Source organism: Ascidiella aspersa, chromosome 3, assembly GCF_963924565.1.
Source record: "Ascidiella aspersa chromosome 3, kaAscAspe10.2, whole genome shotgun sequence".
Taxonomy (NCBI): domain Eukaryota; kingdom Metazoa; phylum Chordata; class Ascidiacea; order Phlebobranchia; family Ascidiidae; genus Ascidiella; species Ascidiella aspersa.
The window spans coordinates 6,709,313-6,731,872 of record NC_139449.1 but is presented as its reverse complement, the minus strand read 5'-3'; the positions used below and the strand labels follow the sequence as shown (position 1 = coordinate 6,731,872).

The following is a 22,560-nucleotide window of genomic DNA, read 5'->3' as shown; positions in this document are numbered from 1 at the left end:
CCATTGTTTTTAAAATTTAACAATATAAATTGCACTAAAAATATATCTCTTGTCAAACTAGCTCCTTCGCAAAGTAAGTGATATGTATGGGCGGGCAAATTTTGGTCCATATCTGTGTTTGCTTGCAAAACACATTTAGGGAAAAGAGAAAAACAAACAAACCAAATAAGCCATGTGTTTACAGAATTAATTTCGCCCTGTCAATGAACGTTTTCTGCCTTATCTGTGTAATTACAATGTCGTGCCAACATAGTTTTCAGTCAAGCGAAAATTAATTTTGTAAGCTCTCCGGCAGTAGTTCATATTTTTGCAGTGCTAGTTTAAAATAGCCTTTCATCTTTGTTGAAACATTTATAAGAATAAGCAAGAAAATAATGCTATTGTTTAACAATTCATATAAAAAAACAGAAAAGACTGCGTTAGTTCAACAAGTTTTTTGCAGCCTGGCATTTTACAAAAACACATTTTTGCAGCTTTACACCGAGCCCAATTATACACCTATGGAAATTTTGTGTTATCTATTGGTTGCACCTTGGTAACACATTTGGTACTGTGGATTTGGTGTACCCTTGGCACTGCGTCGTGTTAGTACAAAGGCATTTGGTTGTTCAGGAAAATCTCAGGACATTAATGAGAGATAAGATTACCCTCTCCATCGACGCATACAGAGCTACAATTAAGGAGGTAAGGCAATGTGAATATGATATGTGGTAACCATGGTGCTCCTTTGTTTCCATTATCTTGAATATGCGTTTGTCTTGTATATCAAACAAAGTTGTCAGAAGCTTTTCTGTACTGACAAACAAAACAAGTGTCTGAAAAGCACAGCACTCTGTTCGCCAGTGAACTTTACTCTTCCTTACTTTGTGGCCGGTTGTAAACGCTGTTATAGGCTTTATTTTTGGCTCTGGTCAGGTGTTAAACCAGTATTATGGCTTCCTTGTGAGGTTAGCCACTATGTTCCCCAACTTTCTATTTAATATGAAATGACATTCGCAAATGAGTGTCCATTGAAAAAAGAACCGTTTTAAAACGAATTGTTTGTCACATAAAAATGGCCCAGACAAGTTTAAATAAATATTTGACAACTTTAATTATGATCCAACTATGATGCAATGTCACACAAGTAAATCTTGGATGTTAAAATATACTCTTTATGCTAATGTTTAAATTAACCAAGTTTGGCAAACTGGCACGATTTTGAGGTCCATGCCAAGTTTTAAATTGATTAAAATAAGTAAAACATTTTCCAACTTTATGACATTTTTCGTTTTAAAACAATGGCTACTGGTGAATGGTTGGGTATTTTGGAAACTTATATTTCAACTTCAACCTACGCACAATATTAATCTCGCAAAGGTGACATGTTTTTTATATGGGGTTTGTGTCTCTTGAATGCATACATTAATAGCTCAATGTTTAAAACGGTGGTGTTAAGTTGGGTGTATGAAAATCCCCATTTTAAAAATTTTAAATCGTACGTTTAAGTATCAGTATTACAAAAGAATAAACAGGATTTTTTGCGACCCATGCTGTTACATGTATGCAGACAGCCGAACAACTTAAGTCTGAGGATGCCTTCAACCGCCGTCATAACATCGCCTGCCAAATGGCCTTAAAAGAGTTCACCAGTGGGACGTCCAATCGCACACAAGAGAAGTTTCAAGATGAACTTAACGATAAGATTGACACGGAATACAAGGTGGGGCATTATTTTTAGCCAAAAATTCAACGCCATTAAGTGGTGCGAAAATACTAAACGTGGGTCAACCAAAATACTAAGGGTGGATTCTTGTGATGGCTCACAACCAAATCTTGTATAGTTTGCTAGATTTTGTAGCCTATTCCTTTGAGTATTTACCTTTAATGGTTTTAATTTCAGAATTTTTTGGTAACTGAACTGAAGTAAGATTGCATGTTATAGCCTGTATCTAGTATTTTATTTAAAATATATAAGACCCTTCTGTTTATAAGTTGTGAGGCTTGTAACTTCGCTGTCAAAATAAAAAACTTTACAATGAATTTTTAAAGGGTGAATCTATGTTTTAATTCCTTACCTTGTAGGTGTATATTATGAATATAAATTATTTTGCAATAGGTGTAATATATACATCAAAACTGTAGCGACTAAATCCCTTTAGATGAATCTAAACATTTTTCACGGCGTTTAAGCAGAGTTTTCTAATATTTTTCAGAGTTATCTTGTGAAACCGCTTACCACACAATATAAGGAAGAATGGAAGAAAAACATAAAACAGGTTTGTGTGAATTATAAAAGGTTCGTGTTTTTTAAGGTAAAATGATTATCTAGCAAAGATAAAATATGTATAACAAATTTTTAAGTTGAGACAAGTTCCGTATACTTTCTCTGTAGAGATTAAGAAATGCTACACCTATCCTAAAACATTTGTTACGCCCGCCGCGACTTGTTTACTGGGGCCTGGTCCCTGAACCCATACCCTTGCCCGGCAGGACGCAACCGAGTAAGTTCTATTTGGTTGACGACGGTTTTTGGCTAGATATGCTACCTGTCACAACTACAACTAAAATACCAATCAAAGTATATTGTTACAATGTGAATTAAAACGTTATTAAAAATCATTAATAAACGTATATTTGTTTTAATGTTACTGTGACAGCCATGGCCTATTGCCACCACTGTCGGCTCAAGTCTGCGATAAAGACTGCGCCAAAGACTGCGCGAAAAACCGCAAAGACACGGCATTTATACAGCCATTACATTGAAAAATGAGAAAACGAAAGTTACGTCATATTAGGCCATGAAAGACTGGCCGGCACTTTGCAAACATAGCTAGGCACTCTTTTAAGATTACCGCTGGGTAAGGCCAAGTTGCGGCGACCGTAAGGCGGGTGGAGGCTTGGTTTGCAAACCGTGATTATCAACGCCCGCAAGACTGACATGTTTATAAATTAAGAGATTAAACGTTAAAAGTCAAATTTGAAACGAGGCGAGCGGACACACGAAAACTCAATCGACGGATTGCTTTGGAAATATTTTATTATGCAACCAATCATACATTTGATTATGCGAAAGCTAGAACGCGCTAATCTAAAACCCTATTTATCAAAATCACTTAATGGACTCTAAGATTTGACTTTTGGCAATTCATTAATTTAGGTGTTTAATGTGTTAGTGTTAGTGAACGCGTAACAACATTGAACTGCTTTTCGAAATAAATTCCAAAATATGTTGCTTGATTTTGGCCGCTAATCATCTTTCTTTTAGGAAAACAATTATATAATTTGATGTCTATAAGTCTAAAAACGTCTTCACTATCTGTATTTACTAGCTGAAAAATTCCTTCGTTGATCTGAAAAAGAAATTTGTCGAAGATGGCGCCTGCTACCTTCGCAAAACTAAAGAAAAGGTCGGCCCGAACGAGTTCATACACGCCAAATACGAACTAGCACAAATGCTGGGAGAAGCTTACAAAGAGGAAGTACAGCGACGAACATTTTACAAGACGATGGCGTTTGCTATCAGTGGTGTCATGTTGCTGCCGAAGCTTCATTCCGCCTAACATCACAGGTTTGGTAATGGATCCTTGGGTGATCACCATTGGCCCTGTTAAAGTCAGCATTGTGTTCGCGATTGGCACTGCTTTAGCAATCGCAGGGGCTACTGTTTTTAAAAGGCCAGCACCAGAAGAACCGCCACCCGACATTATCGCATATTACGAAGAAAATCAGGATCATTTTATTGCTGTCGATTAAAAAACGGTCGAAAACCAAAACACTAAAATAACTTCGATATCTCGATAAAAACAATTCCAAATTTCTTATAACTTTTTCTGTATATCGTGATAGTTCGAATTTGTGATATACCATATTATATTTAGTGATATACAACATTGTGTTTTGTGACATATCATATTATGTTTAGTGATATACCATATTCTGTTTTTTATGCCTAAGTCTGCTTTAAACTAGTTTGACACCCGGCGCGGATCCAGACTTCTTAATTGGGGTGGACCATTAAAATCAATGCACGCCATAACGTTACGTTACAAAGTCACGTCAAAATGGACTTCAAAACGTTAGATCTAAACGTGATGTCATAATGAAGTGACCTAAACAACACAACACAGTCGGTTTATTTTGGTCTAGATTTGGTTCAGGTGCTACTTTCAATACAAAAGCATTTCGAAAATGTACTCGATTAGCCATTTAATCAACGAAAACATACATTTTCGGGTGTGTGATTACACACTCGAAAATAAGGCAGTTCAAAACCACGATGTAATATTATCAACTATATTTTAATGTTACTTTTTTTAGGTCAGCATAAGTGCACATTTTATTCTGACTGTTGCGTAACATGATTTTCTAAGAACGGTTTACGACGACTAGAAATGTTTATAAGAGAAAATGTTTTGCATAAACGTAGCTTATAGATAAACTCAATTTTTTGTTGGGACTGCCCCCTGGATCCGCCCTGTATGTGCCAGGTCATTATTATTCAGTGTTGTTTGTGCCGGCTTCTAAGCACAATATGTAATATGTTTGTAATCCACATTTAGCCTACTTTTTTTGTTTTAGGACAACCCAATAAAAATGTAATTCATATACACTTTGTTTTACTCAAATATTATAGGACACAATTAGCATTACGTTTTTATGTAAGAAATATTTTAATGATGTCTGACCTTGCAAATGTCGTCAACATTGTGGAGGAACGAGAGAACGGAGATTACAGAATAAAACTCGAACTTCTGCAGAGCATTTTGACGCAACCTGGAGTTGGAGAAAATCCAGTTGCAATTTATTCCATCACTGGCCGCTCGGGGAGCGGAAAATCCTACTTGCTTAATTTCTTCTGGCACAAGTTGAAAGCTACTGGAATTCAAGCTGATGGAGTAAGCATAAATTCTTTCTGTTGAAAAAAACAATACGCATTTTTTTAAAAACAATACGCATTTTTTCAAGACCTTAGCGTTTAAAAAATGATTTCTAATTTTCGAAAATCACTTAAAAATTGATTGAAAGATTGTTGCTAATAAATAACTAATAAAGTGCGAGAACCTAATTGATATCCTATGAGCCTCGTATTTAAATAATTTAAAAAGCAATTCAAATATATATCTCGCTTTTGATAACCTATTCTCCAGAAATTAATTTACATTATTTTAATAAATTAGGAAGAAATGACAGATGTTGAACAGATTTTTAAGACGCGTTGCCAAATGCAATCTACAACAAAAGGGATCAAAATGACCACCAGGCCTCAGTTCGTCTTTCGCCAAAACAAGGTGTGGCGACAATTAATGAAAAAAAATTAAAGGCTGTCAAAATTTAGATCGTGATTATATAAAGACATTTTGTAAGGCAAAAAGGCAGTCAACATATTAAAAAAATGTATTTTTTATTTGCTTTTACCTTGACGGTTTAGTTTAAAACCTTTAATATACGCTGTACATTATACAAAGATTTCCATCTGGCATAAGGACAATGCAACAAATTAGAAGCTGACGTTAGCTGAAACTCTCGCAGTTTCATTGACACAAAGCAAAGTGCATTCACTGTTAATTTTGCAGCTTGTGTACAGTTTTATTGGCAAATTTCGTTTATGAGCTACTTTACCTTTCTTATGCTATAGTTATAGGCTTCACTTAGGCCTAACTTAACAAACAGAACAGCAATGGGTGACTGGTAACTATATTGGTGAACTGGCACGATATAGCTGGTAGGTCTGATTAAAAAAGAATTTTCCGGAAATAAAATCGCATACTAATTTTAACAGAAAATTGCAGTTTTTCTGTTGGACACGCAAGGATCTCATTCTTTTCAGTACAAACTTTCCGAAGATTCAGACATTTACGCTTTGAGCAACATTCTGTCGTCAGCTCAAATATTAAACTTTAAAAATCAAATCGATTCCGGTGAAGTTAGTCAACTCGCGGTAAGATTTGTGACATGTATATTCCTACAAACAATAACAACTTTGCTCTAAACTATTCGTAATGGCACGCTAGTGTATTTGTTGACAGCAAAACAAAGGATTTTTTTTCCTAAAATGGGTCGTTTTAATTCAGTGGTTCTTAAACTTGTTTTAAAAAAATAAGCAACGGTCCCCTAGCAATTTTTTAAATTGCTCACGGTCCCCTTAAAAATAAACACAAATAAACATAAAAAAATAATTACTTTATTTAAGTGAAACAATCACGAACAGTTTTAAAGTCGTGACTGTACAGCCCACAGTGGCAGCACAGAAAGCTGTAAAAACGTAATTCGCATTATCACACAACGAAGCACTATGACGTCACAATGCACAATTCAACTCAGACTTTCGAGCGCAAACATGTTGTGGAGTTACTTAGCGTAATGTCACGTTGCGCGTATAGGTCGAGCCTGAGTTTGGCTTTATTTATTTTGTCCCACAATTAGACCTATGTACGGCATAGCTATTATTATTATCTTGGGGGGCAAAAACCTGAAATATTGCGTTTTAGCTCTTTGTAGCTAACGACTGCCATCTAGCAGCAGAAAAACTTTCATACAGAATTCGTTCATATTCGCTTGCTTTGTCCAGTGACGAAGTGACTCACCCCCTGCTGCGCTTTATTGTCCCGCGCGTGAGACTTTCATTTTGCGAAGTGGCACGTCCAAAACTGGGTTCGTACGACTTGCATTTTAAAAAGAGGCTTCTCTTTAGTAAAATTACTTAATGGTCTTAAGAAACAACTTATTTTACCGCCGCAAATTTAAATGCGAAATCTGGTGGCAACTCCAATCCAACATATCGACACCAGGCTACACAACTTAAAATTGTGTGTTGATATGTTGGATTGGAGTAACATACTATACATGTGCAAATAGCAAATATTCTCCAAATACGATTTTTTCAAATATTCTTCAAATCGTATTTCATCGTATTGTTGCGGTAATACACAAAGAGGTAAGGCCGTGAATAAAGTTTCACCCACCGTACAATTAACGCAGGGAAGCATTTCGAGTAGGGATGTTCAAGGCGGAATATCGGCGACACATTTATAATGCTTGCTTTAAATGCGGCGTCAGCGTTTTTTGGGGCGACCAATTACTTTGCGATAAGCTTCGCCTAATAATGAAGTGTCAATAGGGTGTATTTACCGCCGCAAATTTAAATGTGAAATCTTAAGGCAGTGTACGCCTCTCTGTTAGCACCTGTTGTGCATGTTGCTCCAACCAACATACCAATATCAGGCCTAAACAACTAGCAAAACTTTCGATTTAATAGTTTGCGTATTAGGCACATAATAGTGTGTTTCATATTGTTTAAAACCACAGATTTTAAAGTCTGTTTTAACAGTGATTGCTCGGACCAAGCCATGGTAAAAATTTACCGAGTAAAAGTTTGCAAAAGTATTGCAAACCATAGGCGTTAAACCATTTTAAGTCTTTAGGAGAATGATAAATATTTTGCTTTTCAAGTTAGCTGGCCAAAATGTAACAAAATGGCCATACACCTTATCTACGTAAATTCTATTTATCAAATGTATGTTTCGATCATTCCCTTTTCGGCCCATATCTGTTTTTGCTTGCAGAAACAAGTTAAGGAAAATAAAAAACAAAATATGAAATATATAATATAAAATACACAATACAAAATACAAAATATTAAAAAATAAAAAGTATAAAATAAATAATAAAAAAATTTAAATTCCCAGTTTGAGAACCACTGTTTTAATAGCAGCTTTGGCAGCTACCTCTTTAATAAAGCAGACCAGTAATTACAACACAAAGGAGTCGTCTATCGATTTTATGTATTATAACAAATAAGATAAATATATTTTGTTTATTGTTAAGTTCGTATCCGTCGCTGTTGTATTTTGACTGTAAATAGAACATGTTTCGTCAGTTACCAGCATCTCTTCATACCTATAAATCAATACAAAACTAATAGATTGCAGCAGTATATGTAAGATTTTCAGACCGTATTTCCACATGTCAGATGTGTTTTTTTTTTTATACACTTTGAATTATTAAACAATCAAATAACTTTACAACCAATTCAAATGCACATTGCCCTATCAACTTGCAATGAGTTTGTTTTTCAGACCTTTACCGCCAGAAGAAAACAGTATGGCGTTCCAGGTGCACAGGTATTAAGAGACTAAACTGCTTTTTTGATAAATAGAAAGCTGTGAACTTTTAACCAATTTTGTACAACTTTTTCGGGATTTCAGCTTGTGGTATTCTGGCTAAATCATAAAAAATATTTTCATTGTGTTTTTAGTATGTTTTGATGTTGGTTCGTGATTGGGAGAAACCAAGTTCAGTGGGATACGGCCTTGATGAGCAGCGAAAGTATTTCAAGGTAAAATATTCTTACCAGATAAAGCCACTAACCTGTGTAACAAATTTTGCATTACTTGTATTTCCCCCAAATCATTATAATTAAGTGTTGTTCTTTCCTAAGTGAAATTCCGCAGTGGTGGTCCAATTTGTAATATTGTGTAGGAAAATTGTTTTACTTTTATTGTCCTTCCAATACATTTCGTAAAATTTGTCAAAAATTTCTGAAGTTAACTTGTTATACAATCCCAGTATATTGACGACAATCAAAACGAGGCGATGCATGAAATAACTGATGGCTTAGAGAGTTACGATTGTTTTCTGATGGCGCATCCGGGACGAAAAGTTGCAACATCAGAAACAAAAAAAATTATAGGTTTGAGCTAAATTTGAAAAAAGAGATTTTTTGAAGGTTGTATGCGATTGGTAAAAAAGATCTTTCCAAACTCACTTTTGTGTGTTATTATTTTTTATCTTGTTCGAAAGATGTATTTCTTGTCCAAACCTTGCGTCAAGATGCACTTATGTTTTAGCTCCAATTTTCTTAATCTAGTTTATGCAAAACCTATTTTATAGATATCTATTACTTTAGAAAATCATTTCTATGTACGTTCAGGTGTAGCTTTATTAAAAAAACAGGTAACCAAGATTTTATCATTGAGGTTATAATAGGATAAGTTAGGCGTTAGAAAACTTTGTTTCACTAAGGAACTCACATAACTTAAGCTCGCGGCCTGGGTTTAAATGACAGTATGGAAAATTGTATTAACTTTGCTATAAATTTTATTGAACGTAAGAAATACAAATATGCTTAATACTTTTTTAGATATCGAATCACCAGCAAAGGAAAACATTGAGGAACTTTATTGGCACTTGCTGTCGCCCGACACGGTGAAAGTTAAAATGATTCATAACAATGAAGTCAACGGCACATCTTTACTTGCGGTTATTACCGATTTAGCAGGAAAGAGCAACAACCTGAAGGTGGAAGATATATTTGAGGTAAATCGGTCTAATTTTAACACAATGAAGTAAAGTGCCGCAAACCACACTCTGGTCCAATATATTTTACCCTCTTCTTTAAAAATATTTAAAAACTATGTTGACGTTTTTATAACAGGGAGAATTGATAAATGATAAAACCATTTAGAAAAGTCACTCTGGACAAAATGGATATCTGTAGAGACAAATATGTAAACTAATACAAACTAGACGGGGGTGCGGTTGTTGTATATTTTGTCAGGGGGTATATTTTCAGGGCTTAGTGTTTATTTTCAATTTTTAATTTATTTTATTTTTTTTATTTTATTTTATTTTTTTATTTTTTTTTAATATTTTGTATTGTGTACTTTATATTATATATTTTGTTTTTTATTTTCCTCAACTTGTTTCTGCAAGCAAAAACAGATATGGGCCGAAAACTTCCCCACTTTGATGCGAAAGGGGTTCAAATATGGCGTAGAATTTGGGGAATGATCGAAACATATATTTGATAAATAGAATTTACGTAGATTATGCGTATGGTCATTTTATTAAATTTTGATCAGCTTACGTGTTTGAAAAGCAAATATTATTATTCTCTTAAAGACTAAAAATGGTTTAACGCCTATGGTTTGCTATACTTTTGCAAACTTTTACTCGGTAATTTTTTACCATGGCTTGGGCCGAGCAATCACTGTTAAAACAGGCTTTAAATCTGTAGTTTAAAACAATATGAAAAACACTATTATGTTCTCAATACGCAAACTATTAAATCGAAAGTTTTGCTAGATGTTTAGGCCTGATGTTGATAGTATGCTGTTTGGAGCAAGATGCACGACATGTGCTAACAGAGAGTCGTAGACTGCCTTAAGATTTCGCATGTAAACTTGCGGCGGTAAATACACCCTATTGACACTTAATTATTAGGCGAAGATTATCGCGAAGTAATTGGTCGCCCGAAAAAAAAACTAACGCCGCATTGAAAGCAAGCATTATAAATGAGTCTCCGATATTCTTCTTTGAACATCTCTACTCGCAATGCTTCCCTCCGTTAATTGTACGGTGGGTGAAACTTTATTCACGGCCTTACCTCTTTGTGTATTACCGCGACAATACGATGAAATACGATTTGAAGAATATTGGAAAAATCGTATTTGGAGAATATTTGCTATTTGCACCTGTATAGTATGTTACTCCAATCCAACATATCAACACACAATTTTAAGTTGTGTAGGCCTGGTGTTGATATGTTGGATTAGAGTTGCCACCAGATTTCGCATTTAAATTTGCGGCGGTAAAATAAGTTGTTTCTTAACAGCATTAAGTAATTTTACTAAAGAGAAGCCTCGTTTTAAAATGCAAGTCGCACGAGCCCAGATTAGGACGTGCCACTTCGCACAATGAAAGTCTCACGCGCGGAACAATAAAGCGCAGCAGGCGGTGAGTCGCTTCGTCACTTTGCAAGCTGGACAAAGCAAGCGAATATGAACGAATTCTGTATGAAAGTTTTTCTGCTGCTAGATGGCAGTCGTTAGCTACAAAGTGCTAAAACGCAATATTTCAGGTTTTTACCCCCCAAGCAAAGGCCCCTGGAGGTGCAGCCTCATAAACTTTTGCAAAACACCTACATACCACTCTACGCCATGTCTGAAAATTTGAAGGTTCTACGATGTCTACTTGTTCTATAAAGCTTCGGACAAAAATCGGTCTGAAACATACCATAGGAAACCATAGGAAACCATAGGAAACCATAGGAAACCAAAGGAAACCATAGGAAACCATAGGAAACCATAGGAAACCATAGGAAACCATAGGAAACCAAAAAAGAACTAGACGGGGGTGCGGTTGTTGTATATTTTGTCAGGGGGTATATTTTCAGGGCGTAGTGTTTATTTTCAATTTTTACTTTATTTTATTTTTTTTATTTCATTTTATTTATTTATGTTTTTTTAATATTTTGTTTTGTGCACTTGATATTATATATTTTGTTTTTTATTTTCCTTAACTTGTTTCTGCAAGCAAAAACAGATATGGGCCGAAAACTTCCCCACTTAACTTATGCCTTTGATGCGAAAGGGGTTCAAATATGCCGTAGAATTTAGGGAATGATCGAAACATATATTTGATAAATAGAATTCACGTAGATAATGCGTATGGTCATTTTATTAAATTTTGACCAGCTTACGTGTTTGAAAAGCAAATATTATTATTCTCTTAAAGACTAAAAATGGTTTAACGCCTATGGTTTGCTATACTTTTGCAAACTTTTACTCGGTAATTTTTTACCATGGCTTGGGCCGAGCAATCACTGTGAAAACAGGCTTTAAATCTGTAGTTTTAAACAATATGAAAAACACTATTATGTTTTCAATACGCAAACTATTAAATCGAAAGTTTTGCTAGATGTTTATGCCTGATGTTGGTAGTATGCTGGTTGGAGCAAGATGCACGACAGGTGCTAACAGAGAGGCTTATAGACTGCCTTAAGATTTCGCATTTAAACTTGCGGCGGTAAATACACCCTATTGACACTTAATTATTAGGCGAAGATTATCGCGAAGTAATTGGTCGCCCGAAAAAAACTAACGCCGCATTGAAAGCAAGCATTATAAATGAGTCGCCGATATTCTGCTTTGAACATCTCTACTCGCAATGCTTCCCTCCGTTGATTGTACGGTGGGTGAAACATTATTCACGGCCTTACCTCTTTGTGTATTACCGCGACAATACGATGAAATCCGATTTGGAGAATATTGGAAAAATCGTATTTGGAGAATATTTGCTATTTGCACCTGTATAGTATGTTACTCCAATCCAACATATCAACACATAATTTTAAGTTGTGTAGGCCTGGTGTTGATATGTTGGATTAGAGTTGCCACCAGATTTGGCATTTAAATTTGCGGCGGTAAAATAAGTTGTTTCTTAACAGCATTAAGTAATTTTACTAAAGAGAAGCCTCTTTTTAAAATGCAAGTCGCACGAGCCCAGTTTAGGATGTGCCACTTCGCACAATGAAAGTCTCACGCGCGGGACAATAAAGCGCAGCAGGCGGTGAGTCGCTTCGTCACTTCACAAGCTGGACAAAGCAAGCGAATATGAACGAATTCTGTATGAAAATTTTTCTGCTGCTAGATGGCAGTCGTTAGCTACAAAGAGTTAAAACGCAATATTTCAGGTTTTTACCCCCCAAGCAAAGCCCCCTGGGGGTGCAGCCTCATAAACTTCTACAAAGCACCTACATGCCGCTCTTCGCCATGTCTGAAAATTTGAAGGATCTACGATGTCTACTTTTTCTATAAAGCTTCGGACAAAAATCGGTCTGAAACATACCATAGGAAACCAAAAAAGAATAGCGGCAAAAACAAGATATGTCCCGAAAATAAATTTTCGGCCCCTATAATTAGGGTAAGCTGATGTGACGAAGTATTATTGGAAGTCAATGAAATTCACAATTCACGCAAATAACATCCTTGTCAAGTCTCCGCGCTCGAATCATGTTTAATCACACTCGACCTCTGGCCATAACGGGACCGTCGCTGAACTAACTGCGCTACACAGGCTCAGAGGGGGGCAGGTCGAGAAACAACCACGAGGTCTTGAGTTCGAACCTCACTGCAGGCTAGTTGTCTTCTAGCCTGACTTTGCTTGCATTACATCGACAGATTAAGTTAGTCTGTGATTGCCTTCGGTGTAGTGATTAAAGATCGGGAGTATTTGCAAATAAAACATTTAAAGTCATATGTACCAGGAACTGCATAATTATGGTTAAACGGATTATGCTCATAACAAGCAGAATTTTAAAAGGTCACTCTGACTAGGATCGGATTGAGGATTTTTGTTTCGGGGTTTTTTTTTTTGTTCGGGGTTTTTTCAGAGATGACGTCACCAATTTACGTCAAAACGTGACGTACCGTAATATGTTACGTCAAAACGTGGAGCATTTTTGTAATACAAAACAAATTAAACTCGCAAACAGCGTGTAATTTTAGAGGCTGCGTTGAAACGCACGCGGCGCATTTGTTGTAAATCGATTTCAACCAAATAAGGTAGAAACAAAACTTAAATTCTGACGATTTTTTAAATGGACAAAAATACAGAATTTTGGAGAGACATGGCCAACTGCCCCCTGGATCCGTCCGTAAATGTGTGACAATTTCACTCAATTTCTACTTAACCAGAAAACATTAGGATTGAAGTAAACTGTAAAAAATGTGAATTTATCCAATAAAAATAAACTATTATAAGTGTTTGTTTTAAGAGAATGTTGGACTATTTCAAATCAGTCCCACAAATTTAACTGTTTTTTGTGTAAAATGTACGATTTGGTCAAAAAATTCTTGAACTTGAATTCTCCGTTTTTCTTTTACAATGTCTTTTTAAGTAATTTTTACTATTTTTCTCGTCATTGTTATTTGAAAAAACAAATAAACTTAACATATCCTTAAAATTTACGTAAAAACTGTAATGACACCAAACAGTTGGCCTGTCATTATATTAACTGTTCTTTTACATGTATAATTTACGATTTTTCCTGTAAACCACAATAACTGTTTGTCTTGCAATTTTTTTACAGCGTTTTTTCAAGTAAATTTAACATTTTTTTTAACAGTGTGATAATAACTGCCATGGAAACTATTTGGCTAACTAGTTTAATTATAAACCGTAAATTGATAAAATACCTCAGGATAATTATGACTGCTGTGACAGATCTTTAAATTAGCTTTTGTGAATTATGATTAAGTGATCCTTGTCAACTAAAATAAATAGTAGGGGAAGGTTTCCCGCGATGGGATTCTTTTTTTTTAAATGATTATTTCGATTATAGTTCTCAGTTATAACAATGATTTAAAAAATATCAAGTTCTACCTAATACCTCTGCCATAAACGCCTAATATACAAAAATTTTGCCGCTAGCTTTCACCTTTTTTATTAAATCATCGTAGAAAAAACTTTGTTGCGTCCCGTCTTTAGAAACCACAGTTTTAAATGATGGGTCAGTATATCATATGAAAGATGGGACAAGCAGAGTCTGCTATTTTAAATTGATCATTGTATACCACAAAGTTAAAAAAATCGTTTACTTTGCCAACAACAAATAACTTTAAAACTAGCTAGTATAAAACAGTTTGATTGATCTTACAGCGAATTGGCTGTGGTAAGCAAAAATAAATATTTTTAAATTTAGGACAAGTGCGTGATAAATAGTGGCTGTCTCGGCACATTAGTTGTGTTGTGTTTATTTTTACACTAAATACATTATATACGATATTCTGCCTGTGTTGATAGCTCTCCACACCAGTGCTTCGCAACCTTTTTTCACTTGCGACACACCACTGTATTGACATTCTCGGGTCACACCTACAAATCAAAAGGGGCGATTAACACGTGTCATTGACTAATGTCATAAGTAGCCGATGGACGATAGCTTGTTTGTGGTTATGCGGCGAAGCAAAATTTTAAGTATTTAATTCCCTTATCATTAGGGCGATTATTTTTTGACCTAAAAATGAGAAATACACACGTTTTTGATGTTGTCCTGACTACCGGTCAACACAAATCAGTTATTTTTCGAGTTTATGCAAAACTCATGCAAATGGTTAAGATGTTTTTGTTATTTTAAAAATGCATTGCAAAATTAATAATGAACTAAGTATAAAATAGGAAATCGGATAATTGCAAGTCATAGGCAAAACAAGACAGCAAATGCTGTTCAACAAATTTGTTCAAATCAGAGATAAAAACTATAAAGACTAAGTCTGCCAGTTCGCGTAGGGCAGGTCGGCAACATCTGACACGCGTGCCACTTGTTGTTCGTGTCACCAATAAGTGTCTTAACTGTTGTATTTAATATTAGTTTTTTGTTGCGTTAATCTTGTTGTTTACGACTAACCGTTTGTATTACGTCACAATGCCCACCATTTGGCGTAACGTTTACTGCAAGGATTCTTAAATTTTTTTCACCGCGTAGCCCTAAATTTTTTTTTGCTTCGCGTGGACCACGGTAGGCAAGGAAATGTCAAAAAGGAAGACATAAATTGACGTCACAATACAAATAGACTTCAGAAATTTGCTGATTTCGATCCAAAAAAGGGGAAGGGGACATGGAAATACACTCAGTGCAAAACCGTTTTATTTTTAATTAAACTGTTTTCTTTAAAGAGTTGATTACTTCCTAAATATACACTAATTATTTAATAAGCCCTTCATGGACCCCCTAAAACTAATTCGCCATTTTAGGAACTCTTTTACTGCATTAAATCAGGGCATTATACATCAGTGGTTCGCAATCGCTGGTCCGCGTCAACTTTCCTGCCGGTCCGCTAAATATATTACGATTTTATATCTCAAATCCAAAAGGCTTGATGTTGAAGGCTTGTCCATCAAATTTAGAACTTCGCCAGTTGCGTAATTCGTAGCATTGTGACGTAACATAGAGCTATTGTTCTAATTTGGACTTTATCGTACTTCACAATGCTTCAAGTGTTCAACATTTAAAAAGTAGACTACGACTCGTTTAAGTCTTAAACTTTAAGACCAGTTGAATATGAAAAACTTCAATCGAACAGCGTATAACTAGTATGATATCAAAAAGACAGCAGAAAATTTCTAATTACATTGAAGTTTCCGTTATTTGCTTTTAAGTTGCATATTTTTGTCATAATTTCATCTTGGGTTAATTATACGTGTTGAGAGTCCAACGTTTCGCAAAATTTGTTTTACAATTTTACCGGTCCGTAAGCTAAAAAGGTTAAGAAACCACTATATTAAAAGTAAGCACGTGTGTTTCTGTGCGCATGAGAAACCAACTAAAAGCGAAACTGATAGTTAACACTTGCAGGTATCGGCTTAAAAGCATCGAAGTATATTTAAAAGAAGATACGTAAATTAGGATTTAGATCACAGCAGGGCTGCTGAGTCGGACTCGGGACTCGAGTTAGACTAGATAAAAACTACCAATCCGTTTTGCGCATGCGCAGCACCTGATTTCAAAACTGAAAGGCAGCAAACTGTAAATTATTAATGTGGGATAAGCATGCTCGTGGCATATTTTCCCTATGAGTGGATTGCAGAATATCTATCTCATTTTAGTTACGTAAATTGGTGAAGTACAGGCTGTAGGGTCTGAGTCGGACTCGGGACATATTTGGCCTGAGTCGGACTCTGGTTGTTTTAACCAACTCCGCAGCCCTGATTGGCAGTGTAAAACCAAACAAAGAAATATGTTTGGCACGCGAGTTGTTGATATTTTGACATTATTCATAAACTGGCGCACTATGTACGAAAGGTTGCCGACTCCTGGCGTAGGGCTTAGGCTACACCGCATATTGCTCTACTGAAAACATAATACATATATTCAACATGTCGTTGAATATAACTTAAAACTAACTTTTTTAATAACATTTGAAAAGACAATTTCTAACTGAAAGACAATTTCTTAGTTTTGTAAACGATTTATATAATTTGTAATCGATTTTGACTTGAACTAATTTTGACAAATTCGACCTGACGAGTAAATTAAAAAAAAATTGTCTTTTTTTGATAAGTCAAAAAATATTTTCCCTACTTATCATCTGATTTAAGACTTTTAAAGTCCTAAAACAATCCGCCTAAAGTCTTGGGACTTGCTTCGGTTACCCCTTCAGGGGCTAATCAAATAATTTTAAGGACTTCTGGCATTAAGACAAAAATCGGCATTAGGAAAGTAAAACTCACGAGAATTGCATTTCGTCGTATTTTAATGTTAGAATAGGCTTCTGGAACACCAACTAAAATAAAATTGTGCCACAACAACCAAGATAAAAACTTACAATGCGAACCGAGGTGGAAATAAAAGCAAAAACCCCTAATATTTTACATGAAAGTTGCATAGATTTCAAAGATATGTATAAAATATCTGGGGTTTCGCGTCTTTACAAAAGTAAAACCATTGTTGAATTGTTAAGACGCACTAGTGGCCTGGTCGTTGAGTTTGTTTCAAAATTATTTTAGAATTACGACTTTTTTGCGATTGAATGTCACATAGTTCAAAAAATGTTTAAATATAAGGAAAGTAAGTTTACCAGAACGATTACATACACTAAAAATGCCACCCTAAACTATATGTTTTGGGTATCATAGTTAATAAATGTTATACAGTGTCTTGGGGAAAAAGCGCAACTAAAAATATTTTACTAATATGTCTTTTTGGGGGTTGCGAACTAAGATATTTTAACTTTAAATGTAAAAACATTACTTTTCTCTGGAAGGTAGAAAACTCTTTGCTGTAAATTAACATAGGTGCGAAAGTGATTAATTTTAGTTGCGCATTTTTTTTTTGACTGTTACAATAGGAATTATTACTATAATAAATAAGCATACCAATAAAAACAACGATAATTTTCCGATAAAAGTTTTTCCCTAAATATATTTATAGCCTATAAACAAAGTATGATTCTGTTTATATATAAGAAGATACGCAATTTAAACATTATATTATACTTGAAACATAAACCAGTGATTTTGTTTTCATGCAGTTATTCCAAGGTAGAGTCATGAGAGAAAAGATCGAGAGAAGCATACAGGAGTACAAACAATCAATGGAAGCACAGGTAACATAGGGCTACTATTTTTTATATTAAAGTTTATTGTGTATTTAAAGTGTTCGTTTTCTTGGTATGTATTTCAAATATTTCGAAAATGAAATTATTGAATTTTAAACCTTTTTTGCAACCAAAATTCTTATTTGTGATAATTGTTGCTTTAAAAGATGCAACAATGTTATTTTGTCTCACAACAAAACCCGGAACAAATATCTCGAGCGTTAAACAAGACACACAGAAAAAATAAATACATTACATCATCTAATATTTCTAATTTACATTGCGAGGGTTTTGTATGAAGTGCGGCATAAAATATCTGCGAGATGACGTCACAAAGTTACATCATGACGTATCGTTATGAGAAAGGCAACCTTCAAATATGATCGTCGAACTCGTGCGTGAATGAGCAATTAAAATCTAGTCTAAATACACTTGAGCAGTGCCAAAACAAATTGTGTTTATTTAAATTAAAAACCTGTGGTGTAGAAGGGGCCGCGTTAACAATAAAGTTTCACACATAAAAAAGTGCAACAAAAATACTTTTGGAAGTAGGATAAGTTTAATCGTTTAAATTTTGTTCGAAACATTGTAACGTGAATAGGTATTTTAGAATTTGTAAGTTGCGTTGCTATTCGAAAAACACAAGCATTCATGTCTAATTGAGTTGATTTAAAAAGATTATTTTAAAGTGTATTAAAGAAGATTATAGAAATTCAATTAGGTTTTGCGCAGCCAACTTGTATTTACGTTAATCAAATAGCCACAACATATAACTTTGATAAGCCAAAACTCATGACTTTAAATATTTCCACATTGCACGTTGGGCGCTTGTCCAGTATTGACGCTTTTTGTTTATAAACAAATGGTATGTAATCGAAGTAATGTATCGCCCCAAAAAACGTTGACATCTAACTGAATGACACGACATTTAAAGTAAGCACTATAAATGTTTTAAAAAATTTTCGGTGCCGTTTCCCGATATAAACAGCAGATTTGGATTCGATTACTTCGTGTCTACTTTAAATCAATGCTGCTGAGTCGAAGGGGAACTTGGAATTGAGTTGCTGTGGTTATGACTTGGACTAGGATTTGACTTTTTATTTATGGAAATTGACTTGACATAGACTGGTTTACAACACATGGGACTTACTTACCCTGGGGTTAAGAGTTGCTATTTTATAAATTGCTATGTGACAGAAAAACAAAAAGTTTGAAGATGCTGACAAAATTGCGAAGAACACGGCTGTTAAGTATTTTGAAAGAGAAACATCGAGACAAGAAAGAGAAAAGTTTCAGACGGAGTTTGATCGCAGCTTGAACAAGGAACGCACAGTAAGAAAGCGTTGCAAATAAATCCTCGAGTTATGTTACAATATGTTAGGATAAATGTCAACTATATAAATGTCGACTAACAAATAATCATTGTGCAATAATTTAAACTGTGTTTTTGCAAAAACAATTGGCTGATTAAATGTCTTAACGGTGTCATCATCCGGCCCACCGCCTCTTTGACAAATTAGACACGAGTCTATTTCACATACTTTTTGACTATTTTAAATACGTGATTGAGAAAAATTTTCGCGCTCCGCATGACTGTTTATTACACGTCCACTTTGTTTACGTTTTGATGCTGGCCTTTCAACTAGATCAGCAATTCTTTGCCGTTGCGCAGTGGAAGGCTGCCAAAGGCGTAGCGCAAAATGGAAAAAGTATTACAAATATGGTTGCATATATTTTATAACATTTTTAATTTCTATTTTCGGCAATGTAGTACAAACTTGCAAAAATTTAAAATAAATACCGGCATACCAAAGAAATCGCGGTTGCGACTTGAAACAGTTAACAAACACTGAGCTAGATTTACTTTAAATGTTATCGCGTTCCCTTAAAGTAATTTTATAACACTGTTCTTCCGCGCTTTGTGTCAACATTTTACTGCCTCTGTAAATGTAATTAAACACGTTTTTAAGTGCAAAAAATATCTGAGGCTTGTCTGATTCACAGTTGTTCCAACATTTTAATAACACAATTCTTAGTTATCATTTTGTGGGCCCGCAGAGACCTTTTTAGGTTTGGTTTTTGCCCGCGACTAACCAGGCTCACGTCATCTTTATACATTCCTAACAGTAACTGAATTGTTTTCGCACAAATCAAATTATTTTCGACCGATTTCTTGGGAAATGCTCCAATTTCAGAGAAAAGAATCTACTATTGTCATTTTCAAAACTGATTGTTTTACTATTTTTTTTTACGTTTTAGTCCCTGAACACAATATAACAAATGGGTTTAAAATAAACATTTTATCTTTTCAAAATTTAAAACTCCCTTTAATGTTGAGAAAATCTTACAAATTATATAGACAGGGTTTATTTGTTATTTGCCAGAGGGGTGTTGTTCGTTTAGACAACTTCAAAGACTCCTTAATTTTGGGTTAATGTATTACAAAAATTAGTTTCCATTTTGATGCTCAAACATTTACATTATTCTTCAACGTGGTCTTTGTCAGAAACCTGTAAGTTCCTGAAATAATTCCGTTTCTTTTTTATTTCATAAATTTTCAATCTTGCACACAGTTACTTATGTTTGTGTATATTCACTTGGCAGGAATATCAAATTTGAGACGAATAAACTTAATTTTGATCGATTAAAAAAAAATACCTTTATATCTTATTGAAATGTTCTCAACACTCAAAATATAGCTGGTTAAACAAATTTGGCTACAATCATAAAGTATTAGACTATGTATCATGTTTAAGTTGTTATCTGGCATAACAATGTCAAGCTGACACTCATATACATTTTACGTTTAGATGTGTACTATGCTTTTTGAAAAAAAATAACTTGAACACCAATCGCCAAAGATAGATATCAGAACCCCCAAAAGAACCCTTGCTGGGAGCATTACAGATATTTAAAATTTAATCGCTAACATATGTGAAAATATTATATTTCAACTCCGTTGTTTTTCGTTGTCAAACGTAATGTACAAAACTTTACATAGAAAAATAAAAACATATTTAGGAACAAATCAATCTTGTTGCAATTTTTGTTTGAGTTTTAAAATGAATGTTTTAACAATAATAATAATTGCCAAACAAATTGAAGTGTTTTTAAAGCTAGCTAATGTACCTTTAGACACATTTAAAATAGTTTATTTTTGGCAATTATTCTTATGTTAAGCACGACTATTAGTGGTACTTTCTAGAATAAGCTTGTTTTTCTTATGTTTTTCGCAGAGATTAAAGTTTCACCGATATACCGAGGATCGCGCTATCGAGTGGGCAGAGAAGATAAACAAGGTATGTAGTCTATACCAGGACTATGGCGATAGAGGGTGCCTTGTTATTTATGTCGTGAAAAAATCGACGAGCAAAATCGGCAATTAGATGGTGATATGGCTAAATATTAATATTCATAAACATGAACATTATTATTTCATCAATATTTTTTGGGAGAATTGTGATTGATTAATTGGTAAAGCTACTTGCATGTTCGTATCGAAAAGTCTTAATCATGATAATGTTCATCTACTTGACCTTTTTGTCTTTGCAATTCAATTAAGAATATGTAAAATAAATTACCTTTTGTATCTGGACTTTGCTAAATCCAGTTGAGTATGCCTGGTCTTTACATTTAAAATTACTATGATCAATTTGGTTACCGAAATATATTATATTGTAAATTTGACGTATTGCGCGCAGTTTGCAAAAAGGTCATATGATGAGGTGGTTAAAAGTTTTACGGATTTTGGCAACGAAACCGCAAACGAACTCCGCACACTACTTTCTGAAGTAAGTACAACCCGTTTATGTTCATAGAAATTTTATAGGTGATTTACTGGCTTGCTGCATCACATTAAACGTAAACATTAAAAAGGTAAACCTACATGGAAATATTAATGGGTTGTCCGGTCTATTTAACATTTTCTTTCTATTTATTTCTGTTAAATGGTCAGGGTAACTCGACATCTAAATTAGTAGTTAGCTATAGCCCATTAGCTTTGGTGTGAACTAATAGGCCACTTACGACGTATTCCTCTACTCGCTTTTCCAAATCGTGTAGTGGTTTTAAAGAGGTAACATGCAGCTAAACTTTACTACGCCAGTCGATTAGATACCGCTTCTACACAGTTCGTATCCTTATAAGGTGATGAGTCTTATTGTGGGAAAGCATTTAGTTAATCCCTTTCAGGCACGATCAGCGTTTAACAGTAAAGGGAAATCATCACCTTTTCTGTTTTACAATGTACGCTAAATGTTTTACGGTCACAGCGAATCAAAAAAAAAACAAACACATCACATGTTGTAAAATTATCATTTACCGAACGTGTAGCGCCACGTAGTGCAAAATTTTATGATTTTTGAAAATATTATTTCACTTTATTTAGCCCTCTGACGAATTCGTAACATCACGTTTTGGTTACATGTTAATTGCCACATTCATAGTCATGGCCTATCCACGAGGCAAACTGTTTTATGAGGCTTGAGACTAGCAGATTTAAACGGACATGTCACAAAGTAATAATATGCAATTAGCAATTTTCTTTTTTAACGGGATTATTCTACCTTGGATGCAGTGAAAGATTGTTCACACAAGATTGTTTTTCAAAATCGATTCATGATTGGGGGTAGCAAACCCATATGACCTTTATAAAACCCAGCTTTTTTTGTGATGCCAGCATGGCGATAAATACATGTTCAGA

General features: G+C 34.6%; 1 protein-coding gene across 1 annotated transcript; it reads left to right on the top strand.

Moving 5' to 3' along the window:
- Positions 1 to 630: 630 nt before the first annotated feature.
- LOC146158960 (uncharacterized) lies at positions 631 to 3,542 on the top strand. Its single transcript, XM_083384807.1, has 4 exons — positions 631 to 684; positions 1,550 to 1,702; positions 2,196 to 2,258; positions 3,312 to 3,542. The coding sequence occupies exons 1-4, from the start codon at positions 631 to 633 to the stop codon at positions 3,540 to 3,542; spliced, it is 501 nt and encodes a 166-aa protein (XP_083240933.1).
- The last annotated feature ends 19,018 nt before the right edge of the window (positions 3,543 to 22,560 follow it).